Source organism: Pongo pygmaeus, chromosome 9 (genome assembly GCF_028885625.2).
Source record: "Pongo pygmaeus isolate AG05252 chromosome 9, NHGRI_mPonPyg2-v2.0_pri, whole genome shotgun sequence".
Lineage (NCBI taxonomy): Eukaryota > Metazoa > Chordata > Mammalia > Primates > Hominidae > Pongo > Pongo pygmaeus.
The window spans coordinates 67,137,938-67,159,623 of NC_072382.2; the positions used below are offsets into that span (position 1 = coordinate 67,137,938).

At 45.3% G+C, this 21,686-nt stretch overlaps 1 protein-coding gene across 7 annotated transcripts in view; it reads left to right on the plus strand.

Moving 5' to 3' along the window:
* Nucleotides 1-21,686, plus strand: part of SCUBE2 (signal peptide, CUB domain and EGF like domain containing 2) — a 73,295-nt gene that overhangs the window by 12,366 nt on the left and 39,243 nt on the right. For all 7 annotated transcript variants that reach the window (XM_054438382.2, XM_054438387.2, XM_054438384.2 and 4 more), the window contains exons 4-9: nt 4,682-4,816; nt 9,810-9,935; nt 12,479-12,595; nt 13,302-13,391; nt 18,732-18,848; nt 19,831-19,953. In XM_054438382.2, the coding sequence (XP_054294357.1) occupies nt 4,682-4,816; nt 9,810-9,935; nt 12,479-12,595; nt 13,302-13,391; nt 18,732-18,848; nt 19,831-19,953 (708 nt within the window). The remainder of the gene's footprint in view (nt 1-4,681; nt 4,817-9,809; nt 9,936-12,478; nt 12,596-13,301; nt 13,392-18,731; nt 18,849-19,830; nt 19,954-21,686) is intronic.

Genomic DNA, 21,686 nt, shown 5'->3' on the forward strand with positions numbered 1-21,686 from the left:
AACGGGCTCAGAGCCTTGTGTTTTCTGCTCCCTTGGAAGTCAGACTCCATGATAGAAAATGAGGTAAAATGTTTTAGTTTTATGTGATCATTCATAACATAAATCTTCTGTTAGTCCAAGGAGATGGGTGACATCATCATTACTATTTATTGACTTTCTAGCATTGACTTGTCACCTTTTAAGATCTTTGGTCCTGTGTTGAGAGTCCTGACTTATAACCATTTTTTTTCAATGCTGTAAGTGTTTCTGTTTTGGAATTCGGAAAAACTCCTTGTCCTGAAGACTCCAAATCTGTGCTGGGGTTACAGCCAGCTAGACCCCCCCTTTTTTTCTTGAAAAAGAGAGAAACTAAAACAGAAATCTTCCATGAACATCTTCCTAGTATTCCACAAAACAGAAACATCTGTTGGAGTTTTAGTCCCTGAGTTAGAGACTACAAAGAGTGTTGTTTACATTCATTCCTTATGCCAGGAATAAAACAGAACTTAGAAGCAGCTAGCAACTGCATGGGGTTGAATGTTGGATAGTCTTAGAGGATGCAGCACTCCTGGCAGATAGGTATTTGTGGTTTGCTTTTTAAGGCTGGTATTAGTTGTACAGGAGAACATCATGGGAAAATATGGCATCAGCGTCCTTTGACACTCATGACTCTTCACATGGATAACCTGCTGAGGTCTACTTGGCCAACTAAGGAGCAGCGGAGCCAGGCCCTGGCTCTGTGGGGACAGCCATTCAGATGCCCCCTTATGGTGTGGTAGGAATGGCCCTTTGATTAAATGCTTTGAGATCTGCAAAAAAGGAACTAGAAAAAGTCAAGACAGAACTTGTGTGTTGTGTGTTGGGGCTCTGGAGTGGAGGAGAGGTTATTTCCATTTGGGACTTAACCCTCATATGAACTTTATCCCACTTCAATGTCTCCTGGAGCTCCATCCTGATGGACTCTGTTATTTCCTGTCGGTGCCCTGTGTGAGAGATCAGGCTTTGGGTGACACATCAGGTGGCTTTCCAAGCCTGCAGCTGTCAGTAAGACTTGATTGCACGTGAGGGAACCAGTAATCTTCTAGGCAGTCGGTACCACAAAAAGGCATATTTGAGAGACAATCCTGAGAGCAGGAATCGATATTAATTAAAAACTCAGACAAATGAAATCACTTTCAGTGTGTGATTTGTTGGGAGGCATACCACATGGGTTGCTCTTTTTTTTTTTCCATTTTCAGGGGGAAATTTCCCTTTGACTTGCCAATGAGGGCATTTGGAGGATGCATATCTGATGGCAGACTTCAACGTCACTGTTGTGCTGTAATCCATAGCCCGGGGTGGCGGGGGGGAGTATAAGGTTCCTAAGAGCAAGAACCATCCAGGGGCTAGGAACCTGGGCCAGGGCTGGTGGGCGGCTCTGAGTATCGGCCTGCTTGGAAACCCTGAAGGCAGAGTCTTTTCTTGCCTTTGCCAATAACACAGATATTATCAACACAGAGTATCTCCATTTCCCCTCTGTGGGATCTCTTTGTGGACTCAGTAGCAAGGATCTGCCTTGCAGAGAGACCTTGAGCATCTACTGAGTATTTCTGAATGGGGTAAGGACTCTTTAAAAGGAAGGCACAAGAAAATGAAGTACATTTAGAAGAGTAAGACCGGCACACATAGACACTTCCCCAACATTCAGATTTGAAAGGGCTGACCCAGTTTGTGGCAAGAAAGAAGCTCAGAGCCCTGACTTCTCCTGAGTTCTCTGGGATGACCCCTTCAATCTCCTCAGCCTCCTAACCACACATTAGCCACAAATATATTAGCTAGAAGACACAAGGTACAAACACCACTTAGCTTTGGCACTAAACACAGAGCACTTCAAGATCCTGAATGCCTGCAAGTCTGAAAAACGAAAGGCAGCTCTTCTATACAGCTCACCCCATCTGCCTTCAGTTTCTATTTTTGGAGTGTCTGGGAGCTCGTCATAGCTGTTTGGCTTTGTAGCAGTTGTTCTCAACCCTGGCCGCACACTGGAATCACCTGAGAAGCTTAAAAAACACCATCCCCTAGACTTCATCCAAGACTGGCTCTGTCAGTATCTCTGGAGGTGGCATCCAGGCATCAGGGTTCTGACACATAGCCAGGGTTGAGAACCACTGTTTTATGGTCTGGAGAAGCTCACCAGCTTAGTGTTAGATATTTGCATACGTGGACACACACTTTTGTATTTATCTAACCAGAGAGCATCAGCTAGCTGAATGACACATTTCTGATTGCCTTGGAGAAAAGAAATTGGGGGTTAAACGTGGGGTAGGGGTGTGACAGCTCAGAGGGGTGCACACCTTTACTCGCAGCCAATCCAGGAGTTGGTGTTCAGGGAGACAGACCTCTCCTGCTCACCTTGAGTCTTGCTGTGGAACACCTAGGCCAGGTGTGTTCCAGCACGGCTCATCCTCTGGAATGTGCTTCCTTCACCCTTTGGCATAGACAAGGGCAAGTTTGTTAGGCTTCAGGGGATGGCTTGAGTCCCATCAGTTTAGTCAGGCATCTGCTCAGTAGTGTGGGAGGACAGAGGACTGTAAGATCTGAAGCTTGAAACCAGATAACAGATATTTAAATGTGAGGTTTTATTATTATGATTATTATGGATACGCCCAGGAGCTAGTGATTGGCACATGAGAAATTAGACTGGAGAAAATAAATGGATTTTATATCAGTCTTCTCTTTGAGCCTTTGTTGTCTGAAACTTTTCTGGAAGTTTCTCTTCTTTGGCTAGGGTGATGCTATCCTCTCCTGCTTGTTTGTTCATGCATTGAATAGTTAATGAGCACCTGCTGTATTCCAGGGCTGTGCTAATTAAAACAAAAATCTCTGTCCTCAAGGAGTTTGCAATCTAGTAGAGGTAGATGAGTAAAGGATTTTGAGGCTGCAAGTCAGTAAGTGTAGCAATACAGCTGTGCACAGGGTATCACAGGCCGAGTGGGAGGAAGGTCCCCTAAGGCCGCCCGGACAGTGTGTGGCAGAAGGCTTCCTCCCTCCGTATCTCTTTGCTGGCTCCTTCCCTGGAGGCTCTTGGGACTCCTGCCATCTCCTCTGCCTCCTCCCTGCCCCTGGCAGGGTCCAGGATTCTACCTCTGGCTGTCTCCTTTCTGCTCCCTTCCCACACTCCTGCCTTTGGCCCTCTCATCAACCTCCACCACTTTATCAGGCAACTACAAATAAATGATTTCCAAAGCTGTGCTTACACCACCAGATTCTCTTCCAAGCTTCCCACTAAGGTTTGCCACTGCCTACTGGACCTAGCCCTACATTTCAGCATTTCAGACAGATCACCTCCCTGCCTTGGGGGTCAGGGGCAACCATATCTCCATTCCCATTTCTGTATCTAGCACTGGCCTTCCATGTTTCCCTTCCGGAAGGCCTTGGTGTCAACTTTCCATCCTCTAATTCTGCCCACCCCAGAGCCCACAAGGCTCCCAGCCCTGCGGGCACCTTGTCCGCCCAGTCTTCTTCTCTGGCTTGGTTCCCAGCATACCTGGCAGCCGCAGTGCTGTCCCCACTAGCACTAGCTGTGGCTGTTGCAGATGCATGTGTGAAGCTGGACTCCCAGACTGCCCATTCTTCCCCTCCCTCTGTCCTGCCCTCAGCTGCTGCCTTGTATTTCTCAAAGTGAAGGGCCAGACTCTCTCCCCTACTCTAGTGGTTCCCAGCTGCTTCCCAAATTAAGTAGGCACTTCATTGCCTGGTATTCAGGATCCCGCAGTGTGACCCCAGTCTGTCCTCCCAGCTGTGTCTCCTGTAACCTCCCTCATGTGCCCTATGCTCCAACCAAATGGGCTGACCCACTGGTATCTGAATGTTCTCCATGCCTCCCAGCCTTTGTGCTACTGCTTACGCTCTCTTCCACCTATAATCCCTTCTTTCCTGATTTATAATTGGACAATCCTAAGGGCCCATCTTTTATTAGCTTATCCTTAATTCATCCTGATACCCCATGACCAGATGTGATTTCTTTCCTTTGTAGCACCTTTTATACCTTATATCAGAATCATTTGTATATTTGTCTCTTGCTGAAGGGCATGCTCCTAGGGAGAAGGATTTTTTTTTTTTTTTTTTTTTTTAGATGGAGTCTCGCTCTGAGGCCCAGGCTGGAGTGCAGTGGCATGATCTTGGCTCACTGCAACCTCCGCCTCTCGAGTTCAAGTGATTTTCTTGCCTCTGTAGCTGGGATTACAGGCATGTGCCACCATGCCTAGCTAATTTTTGTGTTTTTAATAAAGACGGGGTTTCACCATGTTGGCCAGGCTGGTCTTGAATTCCTGACCTCAGGCGATCCGCCTGCCTCAGCCTCCCAAAGTGCTGGGATTATAGGCATGAGCCACCACACCTGGCCAAGGGAAGGAATTTTATCTTCCTTATCTATATTTTGCTGTCTCCTCTAGCACCATGCTTTGGAAAGAGAAGATGTTCAACAAATATTTACTGAGCTGATGATCTCGTGTCCATGTGGCGGTGCTGGCCAAGTGAGCCCCAGACCCATAAGGACTGGGTAATTGTCTGTGGACCTTACTGGCTTTGATTCTGAAAGCTTCTGTGGTGCAGGGACGTGAAGAGGAACCTCATCTTTGCTTAGCAGGGCCCCTGAGCTGCTGGGTGAGGTGGGGCATTAAAACAGTCACCAAAGCAAAGGCTAATCCCTCTCTCCTTCCAGATGTGGATGAGTGCCTGGAGAACAATGGCGGCTGCCAGCACACCTGTGTCAACGTCATGGGGAGCTATGAGTGCTGCTGCAAGGAGGGGTTTTTCCTGAGTGACAATCAGCACACCTGCATTCACCGCTCGGAAGGTACCTCTGCCCATCTGTGGATGGGGGCAGAGTCACATCTGAGACCCCCCTCCCTTGCGCGCGCACACACACACTGACTCTAGAGGGGAAGCACAGGGTATAGAAAGTCTGGAGGCCTGAGGACGAGTCCAGACTCCACTGCCGGGTAACCGTGGGCAAGTTATTTGAACTTCAACTTCCTCACCTGGCAAAATAGGTGCACTGGACTGGGTGAGCTCTGAGGTCCTTTCAAACTCTCACATTCTCTGATTCTAATCTTTACATAGAATATATTTCAAACATGACTAGATGTCTCAGGAGCAATATAGTGGATGATCTGCCAAGTTTTTCAAAAAGGTGCTGAAAACCACAGCACCAGTATGAGCCTGCTCCCTGCTCTGGGTGGGTAGGGAGGAGGCTGGATCCTTCCCATGCAGACTTTCAATGAAGTACCCTGTTTTCAGCCCCAGGCAAGATCTGGCCCTTCCATGTTTTGCATTTTTGAGCTCCGAGGGGCAGAAGGGCTCCCTCCCTGGACTCTCCGTGCTGTGGTTTCCTTCTCCTATGTCACCATTTATCATTCCTCTGTAAATTTGCCGGAAACTCTTCTCTTCTGATGTCCTTCTTTTCATTCTCTTTGCTTTGAGTTTATACCTTTTTTCATTCCTCTGTTACTTAGTAGATTCTTGAGAGGAAGAGGCACTAAGTACATGTGGCCAATCAGTTATTTTTAACTGAATGTCATCCTTTTAACTCTTCCCTGCTCTTTCTTAAGCTAAAGAGTCACATTTTGGTGGCTGTGTTTCTCTTGGAGTTGCATCTGCCTATTTTTAGGGGAAGTGCCCTAAATACTAGCCTATCAACCCCTTTGGCCATGTGCTGCTTATTCTTTCCCATTACTTAAGAATGAGGTCATTTTAAGTTCTTCTACTATTTAATCACAAATTTATAGATTGTTTTAATCCTGGTCTTGGTAACTTTTCAAGGGTTTCTTCATGGAAGATGATTTTTGTCTCATTTTCCAAGGATGGCGGCTCACACCTTATACCTAACTAGAATACCTGTTTGGGTACTAAGAAAAATTGTCAGAGGGACCCCCAGGGGCCAATGGGTTTGATGGTTATCATCACCCAGAGCCTGCTCATTCTCAGCGTTTGGGGCGGGGAAGTCACACGCACTAGCTTTGATCAGGCAGATTTCCTATCTTGTGCCAGGTGTGGCCCTTGATAAAGTAGCAGTTGGGTTTCATTTTCCTGCCAGGTTCTCTGGGGTCATTGGTGTGCCCTGCACTCTTGTCCAATGCAGGCCAAATTCGAGATGGGAATGAATTAGGAGGCCAGTGGCACAGAGTGATCTGAATCTCAGGGCATCACTCATTTTGATTGCTCAAAACTGCTTCCTGGGAAGTCACTTTGGCTTCCTCTGCAGGTGGCTGGGGAGGGATGTGGGACCTGCAGGTTAAAGCCATCGCTTGAGCCCTCGCAGTCTGGGTCCCACCCAGTTACAAAGCAGCTGGTAGCGATTAAGATCACCTCTTATACTTGCACTTCCAGAGCCCTGGCTCAGCCCCACTCTCCCCTCCTGCAAGCCCCCGGACTGATTAGAGACACAGGCTCCTCATAACAGAAGCAAATACAAATGCAGTTCCTTTCTGCAAACTGTGTTTTCTAAATTTTCTACAATTCAGACATTCTTGGATCCCCTAAAGAGTATTTAAAGTGAACATTTTTGTCTGGAACTAAAACCAAAATCCAAGAATTTGAGTTGTGGTCTGGAAGTGCTCTCTGTGATTTTCTGTTGTGTTTCAACCTGATTGCTTGGCAAATTCACGGGAGTGTCAGCCAACAGATTATAGCAATTGGTAACAGAGAACCTTTGCATCCTAGGGTTTTGATTCTTCAAATAGAACAGCCTGTAAAAAGTTTTCTTCTAGGATTTCCTCTCTGATGTGCACATTAAACTCTATGAAACTGTAGGCTGAAAAACCCACAGTGGTGCCAGGCGTGGTGGCTCACGCCTGTAATCCCAGCACTTTGGGAGGCCAAGGTGGGCGGATCACTAGGTCAGGAGATGGAGACCATCCTGGCTAACACGGTGAAACCCCATCTCTACTAAAAATACAAAAAATTAGCCGGGCGTGGTGGCGGGTGCCTGTAGTCCCAGCTACTCAGGAGGCTGAGGCAGGAGAATGGCATGAACCCAGGAGGTGGAGCTTGCAACGAGCCGAGATCGCGCAACTGCACTCCAGCCTGGGCGACAGAGCGAAACTCCACCTCAAAAAAACAAAACAAACAAAACAAACCAAAACAAAACAAAACTCACAGTTGTTACCTTAAAAGTGATTAAAAGAAGGTAACACAGGAAGCTAGTATTTTCTATTGGTGTTGTTTTTAATAATTATTTACAAAATGTTATTTAATATAGGGCATCATAATCATTGACTCTGAGGGAAAGCTCAAGATACTGTTTATTTTATTTTATTTATTTTTTATCCTTAGAGACTCCAAAGCTGTGATAAAGAGACTGTGTGTTTTCACCCATATGATGAGGGTAGGCTGGAGAGAAACACATCACCCCCGGCCCGCCTTTGTTCCTATTCATGGGTGCTCAGGCTCTCAGAATGAGCCCTCCTCTTTTGTTTTGTGTGTTCTGAGAATATTTAGATGGTGTACTGATGCCTTTTCAGGGCAACGGGGAAGGTGTCAGGGTGGCAAAGTGGAGGCTATGCTTTCAGCAGGACCTGTTACCCGTTTTATGTCATGTTTTCCTCCCAATTCACAAGGCATATTTTTATTTGGTTTCCAGAAATAATCTTCAGTGGAGCCCTGATCTTGGGGTGCACCAGAATGGGGGATTTCCAGTGTTTCTGAGCTGTTTCCCTTCTGGTGAACAAACCGTCCCGGATGTGACAACCAGACCAATTTTGGAAAGAGCTAGGGCCATTTGCTGGGCTGCCTAGTTTGGAACAGATTAATCTGCTCACCCCAGCAGTGGTCTTGCATTAAGTCAGGGTGCTATGAAAGGCTTTGAGGTCACTTCTTGAAAAGCTGTCAGCATTTCCAGAGCCATTTAAGTCTCTATTATGTCTTGCTAACTTCAGGTGTAGCTTGATGTGGTAGGACATCAGGTGGTAGGTTCTCTGTGTATCACAATGGCATCTGGCATACAGGCATTCTTATGAAATATTTCTTCTTTAGGTGAATTACTCTGAGGCAGTAAAGGTCACTTTGCAAATGTCTTAACAGTCTTGTAAACAGAGTGAAAAAGCAGCAGCAGCTGGCCTGTTTGGGAGTGTACTTTCCAGGTGTTCCTGCCCCCATTTCTTGGGCACTATTATATTTACCCCCGAGCACTAGTTACTTCCCATGCTCTGCTGACCCAAGGACAAACACAACGCTTTCTGGGCCTTCTCAGAAAGACAGGACACTGCTTCTAGAGGCAGCTGTCACCTCCCGCGCCATCTCAGTGCTGGGGTGCAAATCACATCTTCGGAATTACCAGCCAGAGCAAAAGAAAGCTTTCCACCAATCCAGTGCAAGTCTCTTTCTGTGTTAATTGACAGCCACCCTTGGCATGGATGAATGAATCCCAGCAACCAGCAGACTGAGTGCTGGAGTGCAGGCAGCTCATAACTGTCAGGCAAAAGAGCAAGAGGGTTTTATGAGAGACTCTGGAAAGTATGGGATATATTAACCCTTGCACTGTCTTTTGGAATAGGAATGACATCTGTTTGTATTAAAACAATTGTTCCAGTTAAGCACAGTTTGACAGCTCTGGGGTAGGAGCTGGAGAGAGAACTTTGACTTCACTAGAACCTGTTGGCTAAGGTTTTAGGGGCACAATATAGAAGGGTGTTGGATTCTAGAGAAGGGAAAGCAACCTTTTTGTACTCATGTTGAAAACAGTGCCCTACTAGTATTAGAGTGTCTTGTTGGTAGAGAGCCAATGACAACCAAGTCCCTACTCTCAGAGATGTTTTAGAGTTACATTGCACGAATGCAAAGAAGCAACATAGGAACAGGTAATTAATAGTAAAGTATAAACTGAGCAGATGTCTTAAAAATATTCTAGGGTATGAAAAGAACTCCTTCAGGATGCTGGCAGGCAGCAGGATCTCAAAGAATTAGTTTTGCGATGAGGCAGAATGCTGGTAAACCACACGGGCAGTTACCTTGCTAGTGCCCCCTCATTTAGATGTGTGCCGAGCCCTGCAGGAACAGAAGCAGCTGTTCCCCTTCCCACCATCACACTACAAGGTTGAGCCCAATCAGAATTTATTGTATACCTCAAAAGAATTGTACAGCAGCTACCACACATGAGCACACTCCCTCCTTGTCTCTCTCTCTCTCTCTCTCTGTCTCCTCTCTCCCTCACTCTGTTCTTGTTGCTGTTGCTGTGTGATGCTGTCTGTCAGAGGCTTATGCCCTGAGGGAGGGATCAAGGGAGTGGTTGAGGGTGGTCACAGAAGACAGATCCCTGGGCATGTGGCCCATATGAAGATGCCAAAATGCCACAGTCACACTCACCTCAGAAGGGTGGGATTGGTGGGGGTAGAGAGGGGTGTTGAAATGTTTTGAAAATTATCTTCAAGAGTATGTGAAAAAATTGAGAATCTTGATCATTCTATCTGCACATTTTCTTAGGAGGATTCTCCTTTTCTCTTTACATTCTTGATCAGCTCTTGGGTAAAGACATGGCAAAGATAAGAGCGTGAGTACCAGTTCCTGGGGTCAGCAGGCTCTGATCCTGCATGCAGTAGAGAGCTCCAGTGTATTGGGAAGGCTCCCAACTCGTTAGGAGAGTTGAGACATCATATCTTTTGGGTGACAGAAGAAATTTTTCATGTCTATTAATTGGCCTAGGTTGACTTTAATGACATATACTTTTCAAATGTGGGGCTGATAAAGACCTAGGCAGACAGATCTGTGGGCCACCCCTTAGCCCTTTGCCGCTTTCCCAGGGCTCAAGATTCTGACCACAGCCTAGTCACCTGTTGCACACTGCTGTTTTTCAGAGGGCCTGAGCTGCATGAATAAGGATCACGGCTGTAGTCACATCTGCAAGGAGGCCCCAAGGGGCAGCGTCGCCTGTGAGTGCAGGCCTGGTTTTGAGCTGGCCAAGAACCAGAGAGACTGCATCTGTAAGTATGGGCCAGTGCACACCTGCCATGGGAACCGTTGTATTCCAGAGGCTGCCTTCTGTGGCCCAGCTCAGAAGCACCACCTCATGGCACGGCTGCAGCAGCAGGGAAGGCAGTTAGCATGGGATACCGACCTCTACCAAGTACTTGTTCACTGCAGAAGGGTGGTCTCCCTTAGGGAAGGGAAATGATATTTTAAAAAGAAACTCATCAGGAGGAAATGAAATTCAGGAGTAAGGAGTGTGAATGTTGGGGGGCATTTCTCCCTGTTCCCACAGAATAAAACCAAATTTCCTCATCTGGCAATCACAGCTCTTTGCCACCAGGCCCTGCTTCCTTTATAAACCTCATCTGCCTCCTTTCTGCAGACACTACTCCCTTTGCCTTTGGAGAACAGCCCAAATTCTTTGATGCCTCCAGGCCTTTCCCAAGCCCTCCTTCCTTCCTGGCGTGGTGGACTCTCACTCAATCTTCAATATTCTGTTTAACTTCTAATAAGGATAAGCATAATAGCTACCTTTTGGTGGGGAATTTATTTTGTGCAAAGGCTTGTCTCAAGATGTGCCATATCCCATTTAATTCTTACAAGCACCGCCCTGTGAGCTCAGTATTATTACACTCATTTTCAGTTGTCAAAGTTGTACAGAAGGTGAAGCAACAAGGTCACACAGGGAATGAGTGACAAATGAGGGTTCAAACCCTGGTCTGTTTAGCTCTAAAGCTGTGCTTTTAATCCCATGCTACCATCCTCTGCTATCAGAAGCCTCCTGGGTGCTTCAGACAGGGCAGCCATTTTGTACTTTTGCTCCCACAGCACTTTCCTCAGCTGTATGGCTCTGGGTTGACTTACGTGTTGATGTGTCTGTCTCCTCGGCTATGAGCCCCTCCAAGTCAGGGACCTTGTCTCATTTTTCCTCTCAGTCCTCCCCTAGTGCCTGCTACGGGATGTGCTCAGTACACTTGTGTTTAATGAGTGGGTAAATGAGTGGTCTACACCATCGAGCCGCAGCTCCCACACCACGATTGTAGTAACAAAACTCCACCTGGGAACAGGAAACCACTGGCAATTCATGATGTTCCTAAACCATGATTTATGCCAGGGGAAGCACTGAGGGGTTCCCTTTAGGAACTTTCCCAAAGCCATGGACAGAAGACCCCTGCCATTTGGTGGGGATGGTGGTTTGTGGTGAGTAGGAGATGAGGGGACAGTTTCACTGGTGAGGGACTTCTCTCCATTGCCTCCCTCACAAAGCAGAGTGCCGCCCCAAAGCTGTCCAAGCCAAGGCTGGTGCCACCATCACACCCAAGCAACAGGTTCTGATGTGCTCTTAGGGACCCTCAAAGTCAGGATGTCCCTGAGGGCTTCCAGTGAGCTAGCAGAGTGGAGACCATTTTCCCACCTCCAGATCTTCGAAAGGAAGACCCAGGCCCTCTGAGACTCACCTGTGGGGCGAGACCCTCAACATTTCACAGTCTTTCAGGGGACGGTTGCTGAAGGGGGCGGGGTGGGGGCACCTGTAAGCTTGTTTTTAAAGATTTTAAATGTCTTTAAGATATCACTGCTCAAATAATATTGTTATATTATTAACATTTTTTTAATTTTAAAATTAACATATTTTAACATTAACATTATTAACATTTTTAACATAACATTTTTAACATTAACATATATTATTTAACATTTGAGGAATTAACAAAGAAAAACTAAGATCTAGAATCTCACCACATAACCAGCTGTTTCAATTTTTTCATATTCCTATTTAGTTGTTGTTCATATGCATACACAGTTTTTACATAGCTATAATCACAGGACACCACAAATATGTAATTAGTTCTTTTGAATTAGAAAAATTACAAAGGGCCTATGTAAAATGCAAACACTCCAAAGCATATAAAGAAAACATGCAGTTTCCCCCCTCCCGTTTCCCTTGCCAGAGGTAACCACAGTTAACAGTTTGATGAATAGATAGTTTTGTAGTTGGTTTTTTTTTTTTTGGCCTATCATCAATACATTCATATATAGTCTTGATAATTACCAGTTAATGTCACATTAATTGTGTGCAGAATCATCCTGTGATTATCCTTCCTTCTAACTAATCTAGATTGAATCTGATGAGAGAAATTCTGACATATATGTACAAATTAAATATTGTCTGTTTTATTCCAGCATAAAGTGCTGTAGCATTTCCCAAAGCTGTATTAATAGGTAAACTTCTCTAGATAGAACAAAGCAGTAGTCTAGAATCTCTTGGTATAATTTCCCTTATATAATAAAAATCTCTCCCCCAACTCTCCCATCTCCCTCTTCCCGTATGACTTCGTTTAAACCCGTGTTTCAGCATTTCTACAATTTGTGTTGTAACTATCTGCCTACACAGACACCACAGGGTCTGACTTGGAGTTATGTCTTTCGTGCACCATGCCTGGCATGCACTAGGTGCTCAAATACTTGCAGAATGAAAATCAGAGTTTCTCTGGAGCAAACACAGCCCTGTGTTTGTGGAAATCTCAGTGCTTTATGTGTTGATTCATTTTGCTGTCAGTGACCTGTAACCATGGGAACGGTGGGTGCCAGCACTCCTGTGAAGATACAGCTGACGGCCCAGAGTGCAGCTGCCATCCACAGTACAAGATGCACACAGATGGGAAGAGCTGCCTTGGTGAGTGGTAACCCCAACACTGAGTGAGGGTCTGCTGCAGCCTGCCTGTCCCTACCCCTACCCCTTAATGGTGTTTAGCACAGATGCAGGCTGTTTCCTGTGCATTTGCCCTCCCACAGGCCCTGTGCTGCTTCGCATGCTGCAGTGGGAGTGGTCTAGGCCTGTGGGGAAGGCCCCTCTCTCCCTGTGTGACCTTGGGAAGCCCTTCCTCCTCTCTTGGACTAGGCTGCTCCTAACGCTGGTATTCCAGAGACTGGCAAAACACCTCCCAGGAGGCCAGGGCAGCATGAAGTTGGAGCTGTTTGTAACTTCTGGCCAGCAGGAGCCAGGGCCGTATATTTCTGGCAGGATGCCTGCCTTGTCCTTCACGGTATGTCCTTCACTAGCTCCATTTTAAAGGTTTCCAGGCCCAAGGCTCTTTTTGTCCTCGACTCAGGGGACTGAAGCTTGCATTCCCTAGTGTCTCTTTGGTCAGTGCAATATAACTCCAAAATCTTTTCCGTGTTTAATGTTTGCTAAGGATCTGTGGCCCTTTAATGTGCTGTGTCTCCCACAGAGCCTCATGACAACACATTTTTATTGCGTGAACAGAGTCACATATCTTTCAATGCTCTTATGTCTGGGATTTCAGCAAACACAGTTGTATAGGTGATGAGCAATCTAACTCATTCAGTCTGAGAACTGTGCTCTTTTGCTTCTCTTGTAGAGCGAGAGGACACCATCTTGGAGGTGACAGAGAGCAATGCCACATCAGTGGTGGATGGGGATAAACGGGTGAAACGGCGGCTGCTCATGGGTAGGTGCCTTCACTCCCTTTCCTTGGCCACTGCAATTGTCCTTTTCCCTCCCCAACTTATTGCATCAGACCTGAACTTGGGAGCCACATGCCCTCAGACCAGCTGGACCGGGGTGAGCAGCTCCTGTGAACCAGGGTGTGTGTCTGTTCTTCACCAGTGCTGTTGCTTAATCACCAACCAAGCAAGACCCTTGGTCTCGTGGCCATCAGAATAATCAGGTTAACGTCCCAATGCAGCCCCCACCTAGCTGTAAGACTTGGCAAACTGCCCTGAGGCTCTGTCTCTTGGTCTTTCTTTGAAATGGATGTAATAAAGTCTACCTCTTAGGGCCAGGGTATTCGCCCAGTTTCATACTGCTGTAAAGAACTGCCTGAGACTGGGTAATTGATACAGAAAAGAGGCTTAACTGACTCACAGTTCCACATGGCTGGGGAGGCCCCAGGAAACTTACAATCATGGTGGAAGGCAAAGGGGAAGCAAGGTACCTTCTTCACAAGGTGGCAGGAAGGAGAATAAATGCAGGAGGAACTACCAAACACTTGTAAAACCATGAGATCTCATGATGTCACTCTATCATGAAAACAGCATGGGAACCGCCCCCATAATCCAATCACCTCCACCTGGTCTCTCCCGTGACACAAGGGGATTATGGGGATTATAATTCAGGATGAGATTTGAGTGGGGACATAAAGCCTGACCATATCAGTTGGGATGCTCAGTTAAAATAATAATATGGAAAGGTGCCCAGAGTCCAGTGCCTGGGACTGAGGGGGTGGTCAGTGAAGTCAGCTCTCTTCCTCTGAAGCAGCCTCTAGCTCAGAATGGCGGCTAGTCTTTTTTTGTGTCCACTGAGTCTTCTATTTCTGACTCAGCTGATGATAATGGTAGAAGAGATGAATGGAGAGGGCAGCACTTGGCTGTGGGACAAGGGAAGGCCTGCCTGAAGGTCCAGCGGTCAAGCTGGAGATGAGCAGAAATAGAGGTGGTGGCCGTGGGGGTGAGAGTCAGACAGATCCTTTGGCGCGTTACTCCTTCTGCAGAAAGTCTGGCTCGACCTAAACAAAACCCATCTTTTGACACTTTCTGGATTTAACGGTCAGGCAACATATCATACAGCCACTGGTTACCAAGCAGGTTTCTGAGCTCTTTTCTGCTCTTTAGAAATTATAATTTTTCATTGTCTTAAGTGAAAATAGTACAAATGAGTAACATGGAAACTTAATTACTTCTAGGCTTGTAATGAAACTCATCATTTCCTTATCCCATTTGCCAGAGGCAACAATAGTCAATTCTTCGAGCTGTTTCTTCTTCTGGCTCCTCCTCCCCCATATTTCTGAAAAAAATGAAGGGTATGCAGTTATTTTTTTCTTCTTTCTCTACTTTACTTTTCTTTTTTTTTTTTAGACAGAGTCTCACTCTGTTGCCCCCAGGCTGGGGTGCTGTGGTGTGATCACATCTCACTGCAACGTCCGCCTCCCAGGCTCAAGCGATTGTCTCACCTCAGCTTCCTGAGTAGCTGTACTACAGGGATCTGCCACTGCGCCTGGCTAATATTTGTATTTTTTGTAGAGACAGGGTTTTGCCCTGTTGCTCAGGCTGGTCTCGAACTCCTGGGCTCTAGCGATCTGCCTACCTCAGTCTCCCAATGTGTTTGGATTACAGGTGTGAGCCTTCATGCCTGGCCCTACAGTTATTTCTTGATGTGTCTGTTTTAGATGGTAGCTTTTAACTTCCTATTATGAAAGACTAGGATTTAGCTCTCACTGCTTCCCCCTGCAATACACACACACACACACACACACACACACACACACACATCTGACCTCTCCCTATACACTTAATATAGTTGTCTCACAATTTAAATCAATACTATGTGCTTACATTATTCTGACTTTGAATATCTAAATACGATTCACCTGAGTCACGTAATGTGCTATGACTATATTTTCTTTGTTTGCTTAGTTTTCTAAGTACCTCTTACCAATTCTTTTGCAAATTTCTGACAAAGCTGTAAAACACTTTTCAATGTGTTCAAATATAGTGTAGGTAACTAATCAAATCAATTTTCTTGGTGAAAAAGTTTCCTCGGAGGCTTCCAGACTGCCCTAGCAGGGCCTGGCTGTCTTGGCTGAGTGCAAGTCTCTCATCTGGTCATTCACCATCAGCCTACAATTCCCTTTGCCGCTCTCCTGTTGGGTGGATCCTATGTCTTGTCTCTCGTTAGTTTATCCAGCGAATGAGATAGAGGTATTTAAAAATTTGCATGCCTGAAAATGCCTTTATATTCTACCTGCACCCTTTATTGAGAATTTGGCTCAGTATAGAATTCAGAGTTGGAAAGAATTTTCCATCACTGTTTTGAAGTTAGTGCTCCATTGTTTTCAAGAATGCAGAGTTAATAAAAAAAATTTAAAAAATCATTTTTATTCTTGATCCTTTGTGTGAAACCTGTGAAAGCTTCTCTCTGATAGCTTCCAGGATCTTCTCCTCCTTCCCAGTGATCTGAAGTTTTATAATAATGTTCTTTATTGTGGAATTTTGCCCACCTATTTTTAGTACTTTTCAGTATGAACATTCAAGTCTCTTGGTTCTGAGAAATTTTCTTACATTTTTTTCTTTGATAAATTTCTTTTTCTTTCTTTTTTTTTGAGACAGAGTCTTGTTCTGTCACCCAGGCTGGAGTCCAGTGGTGCAATCTTGGCTCACTGCAACCTCCATCTCCCAGGTTCAAGTGAATTTCCTGCTTCAGCCTCCCCAGTAGCTGAGACTACAGGCACATGCCACCATGCCTGGCTAATTTTTTTTTGTATTTTTAGTAGAAAAGCGATTTTACCATGTTGGCCAGGCTGGTCTCAAACTCCTGGCCTCAGGTGATCCACCTGTCTCGTCCTCCCGAAGTGCTGGGATTACAGGCATGAGCCACCGCACCCGTCTTCTTTGATAAATTTCTTCACTCCATTTTCTCTGTTCTTTCCCTCCGGAACTCCTGTTAGCTGGCTGTTGTAACTCCTGGATTGACCCTTTAATTTTTTTTTTCTTTTCTCTCCCTTGTATTTTTATTCTTTTTCTTTTCTCTCCTTTGTATTTTTGTTCTACTTTCTAGGAGAGTTTTCATTTTTTTCTTCTAATCTTTCCACAGGATAAAGTTTTCATTTTCATATTTTAAGTTTTCAAGAATTTTACTTTGGCCTTTTGTTTTAGGAACATGCTCTTATTTCATGGATGCTTTTCTTGTCTCCCAGAGGAAATTAATTATGAGATTTTAACTCCTCTTCTGTTCTCTAGATTATTTTTGTTTCCTCCAGGTTTCTTTTTCCCTGTTGGTTTGATCTGGTGTATTTATTCCGTATTAGAGGCTTTCCAGAAATGTCTAGTGATTCTTGACTGTTTTTTCATATTTAATAGTAAAATACTAAAAAGCCAATTGGATATTCTATTGATTTGTGGGCTTCATGTTTGGGTGACGAGGCAGTGACTTAGCCATTTCATCTGGAGATCCTCGAATGCTAATATCGTTAGGTCTTTTTGCTTGGGCAGTCAATTTAGCTGGAGAGGAGTCCTTCAGCCACCTGCCTGTAGGCTTGGCTGCTAGCATCCTGGGTTGCAGTGTTGTTTCAACATAGCTTTTTGGAACTTTCAATGGCTGTTACTTTAACATAGCTTTTGGAATTTTCAATGGCTTTAAATCTGCCAGTTGGGGGAAGAGGGATGAGGGTTAGAGATCTCTTTTTCAGGGTATAGACTTTCACCTGACGGTGCCACCCTCTCCTCCTCTGCTATTCCTGGTGCCCTTGAGCCTGGTGCCTCTCTGGTCCAGACTTCTCTGCTATAGCCAGAGAAGGAGAAGGGTAGTCACGTGACTGTGGAATTAAGGAAGAGCTCTGGGGTTTATCTCTTTCATATGTAGATTCTCCATAATCTTCCTGTTTTTAACTCCGTCCTCATTTCTGCCTCTAGAATAACTTGATACCTCCAATTCCTGAGTCTTTCTGGGATTCTGGGGCTCACATGAGTTTACCAGCTGTTGGCACCCCCTCTGCAGACTGCTAGGATCTAGCTTTCTTCTACACCAGATACTGCTCTCCTGCTAACATGTCACTTCCAGACTGTTTGACATCTTTCGTCTATTGTCTTTTCTTCTATTTTCTTTGTCCTTAAGGATTTATACTTTAAAAAATCCATTTATTCTCATATTCATGAGGTTTTGAAAGGAACAGAGATAAACATACATGTACTATCTGTATATTTAATTAGGATTAAGCTTGACCCCTTCAGGGTTCCTTTTTTTTTTTTCTTTTCTTTTCTTTTCTTGAGATAGGGTCTCGCTGTGTTGCTCAGGCTGGAGTGGCACGAGCATGGCTCACTGCAACCTTGACCTCCTGGGCTCCAGTGATCTTCCTGCTTCAGCCTCCCGAGTAGCTGGGACCACAGGTGTGCGTCACCAGGCCTCGCTAATTTTTTAAAATTTGTGTAGAGATGGGGGTCTCACCATGTGGCCCAGGCTGGTCTTGAACCCCTGGGCTCAGGCGATCCTCCTGCCTCAGCCTCCCAAAGTGTTGGGATTACAGGGGTAAGCCACCACCCTCGCCACCACCCCCCACCCCCAGCCTTTAAAGCGAGGTAGCTATGGTAGAAAAAAATCATGTTTCTGGATGCCTAGATGCTAACAATTCAATGAATGTTGAATAGCACTTGTCTATTACTTGGACTAACTGTATGAGATACAGAACTAGAAGGCTGTTTGCTTATTGTTCCTCATCTCCATAGTTGCAATTTAACAATTGTGGCTGATTTTTCACGTGGTTATGACACAGCTTTCTCCTTTCAGGGAAAGTGAAACTTCAAATTTGAGTAAATTGGCGGTTGCAAGGATGAAGCCAGTAGTCTACAACAAGGCAGTGGTTGGGGCGGCGAAGCTTACCCACTCTTGCTTTGCCCATTACTCATATTGAAAGGAGAAGGTTCAAGATTAAGAAAGGACCATCCCCTTTGCCCTGTTCTGCACTCATCTCTAGCCTGCCAGATGTGGTCCTACTTAGGTTGCTGGCTGCATATCAGCAGGAACTTTCAGTGGCTTTAAATCTGCCAGTAGGGGGAGTGGCTCTGCAGATTGGGAGACATCTTTATCCCTCTGGTCACCCTGACAATCCTCCTCAGGAACTAGAACTCATTTAGGTGGGTGGGAGGAGCTGCACCTGCTCTCCCTCTAGCCCATCTGCAGGTAGCAGAGACTTGGGGTATAACCATGAGTACCCCACCATGCTTCTTGGCTGTGACCTTTGTCAGCTGTATCAGCACTTCTTTGGGAAGCTAATTGTCTTTTCTTACCTCCTTGCCAGAAACGTGTGCTGTCAACAATGGAGGCTGTGACCGCACCTGTAAGGATACTTCGACAGGTGTCCACTGCAGTTGTCCTGTTGGATTCACTCTCCAGTTGGATGGGAAGACGTGTAAAGGTAGCCTTCACCTCCCCAGGGAGGCTGGGTCCCCTGTTATGGAGGGAAGACCCATGCTGCTAACATATGGGGATAAAGGCAACATACCCTCCATACCCCACGTGACTCCAGATTTGCTTATGATTCATATCAATGGGAGCTTTTTCCCCCTGGGCTAGTGGAAGGTTATAATTGAGTAAGCTTAATTAGAACCAACACTTAATTACACTAATTGTTGAGGAGGTCAGCCTCTACAAGCATCAAATAATTCATTTCAGACAGTGGCCTTATTAGAAAAAGGCAGTTAAAGGAAGCATTCATTTGCAGGAGATAATATCAACATATCATACATAATAGCCTAGAGATTATTATGTAAATAACAGTCAAGATGATTATCCAGAGGACTTAATGAATAACTGTACCATTAACTTTTACTGATGAAGAGCGACCCCAATGACTTGCTCGTATTTCATGGGCAAGAGTACAAAGGATTAGCCCTTTAGCATGATAAAAAATAGATAACCAATTGCCAGACGAAACTGGGAAAAGATAAGATTGAGTATCAGGAATCATTTGAAAACATTGAGGCTATTTGATCATTGTGTAATTTGCCAAAATAAATGCTGTAGTCCTTTATAGCTTTAATCATTAAACTTGAATACATAGTGTACTAAAGGGACCCATCTTACCTTGAGAGAGCAATACAAAGATGGGAATATAACAGGACATCATCATTCTTTCCCAGAGTTTGTTTCCTTAATGCCAATCAAGGGCATCATAAGTCAGCGTTCTCAAGACGATGAAACACTTGTCTTTCAAAACTGGTTAAGCCAGATAAGAAAACATGTATAAGGTTAAAAACATCAGCAAACATTCCTAAATGCTTTTGTGAGTCTTTTTCTTAATTTCAGAGACTAATGAACACACACCATGGCCCTTCAGGGAGTTGTGGGAAATGAGGCAAGTATTGCTCTCTGATATGCCCAATGCTTTCCTGTTGCAGATATTGATGAGTGCCATACCCGCAATGGAGGTTGTGATCATTTCTGCAAAAACACTGTGGGCAGTTTTGACTGCAGCTGTAAGAAAGGATTTAAATTATTAACAGATGAGAAGTCTTGCCAAGGTATGTGCTGAAAACATAGCTGTGCTGCGCAATGGCCCACAGGTTGGAGCAGAGAGAACGTAGCGCCCTCCTGGCAGAGACTGGCTTGTCAGGCTTCTTGACAGGGCCACTAATCCAATCTCCATCCTAGGCTTCACTCATTTCCTCTATTAGGTAGAATAAAAACACTGATGTAGCTCACAGGTGTATTTGGAAATTAAGCTGTTAATGGTTAGAGAACACCTGAAAGAACTCATTGATATGATGACAGCAGAGCTCACTGCTAGAAATGGAATGGAAAACAGAATGCAAACAGGGTTCCAGTGGGGTGCTGAGATTATGAATAATTTTCCTTTTCTAAAATTTCCTTTAATGTTATTGAATTTATCACAAAAGTTGGTGGCAAAAGTCTGTAGATTTAGTTAACATACCTTCCTAGCAAAAACTTGGAGTTAACCCATGATCAAGATTATGTACCAATTGGTCTCTTTCTTACAGCACTTGTTTTTTATTTATTTATTTATTTATTTATTTTGAGACAGAGTCTAACTCTATTGCCCAGGCTGGAGTGCAGTGGCACCATCTTGGTTTACTGCAACCTCCGCCTTCCTGGGTTCAAGCAATTCTCCTGCCTCAGCCTCCCGAGTAGCTGGGATTACAGGCATCTGCCACCACGCTCAGCTAATTTCTGAATTTTTTTTTTTTTTTTTTGAGACAGAGTCTCGCTCTGTCACTCAGGCTGGAGTGCAGTGGAGCTATCTTGGCTCACTGCAACCTCCGCCTCCCAGGTTCAAGCGATTCTCCTGCCTCAACCTCCTGAGTATCTGGGACTACAGGTGCGCACCATCACACCCGGCTAATTTTTGCATTTTTAGTAGAGACGGAGTTTCCCTATGTTGGTCAGGCTGGTCTTGAACTTCGACCTCGTGATCTGCCTGCCTCGGCCTCCCAAAGTGCTGGGATTACAGGTGTGAGCCACTGTGTCTGGCCAATTTCTGAATTTTTAGTAGAGTCAGGGTTTCACTGTGTTGGCCAGGCTGGTCTCAAATTCCTAACCTCAGGTGATCCGCCCTCCTAGGCCTCCCAAAGTGCTGGGATTACAGGCGTGGGCCACCGCACCTGGCCCAGCACTTGTTTTAAATGATCAGCCTTTGATCTTTGAAGAGAGGGAAGGCAGAGAGGGAGGGGGAGGGCTTGTGGGGAGGAGATGCTTATTGATCCTTAGAGAGGATTTCAGATCCCTTCTCAAACACATCCTTCCCATATAAGGGCTGCAGCAAGGAGACTTCTCTAGGTAGCAGTTGTTGTTAGTATTAGTAGCTGTTTTGGGTGGGGGAAAGCTGTTTTCTATTTTTAGATGAGCACCTTCCCTTTGATATGCAGAAGAAGTTCTCAGGAAAGATGTGCTGTAATGTATTCTTGCTGCATTTTTGGGAATAAGGACTAATTTATTTTGTTAGAAATCTCAGAATTAGGCTAGGTGTGGTGGCTCACACTGTAATCTCAGCACTTTGGGAGGCTGAGGCAGGTCGATCACTTGTGGCCAGGAGTTTGAGACCCGTCTGGCCAACACGGCAAAACCCCGTCTCTACTAAAAATACAAAAATTAGGTGGGGGCATGGTGGAGGGCGTGGTGGCGGGCACCTGTAATCCCAGCTACTCAGGAGGCTGAGACACGAGAATCGCTTGAACCCAGGAAGCAGAGGTTGCAGTGAGTCGAGATCATGCCCATGCACTCCAGCCTGGGGGATAGA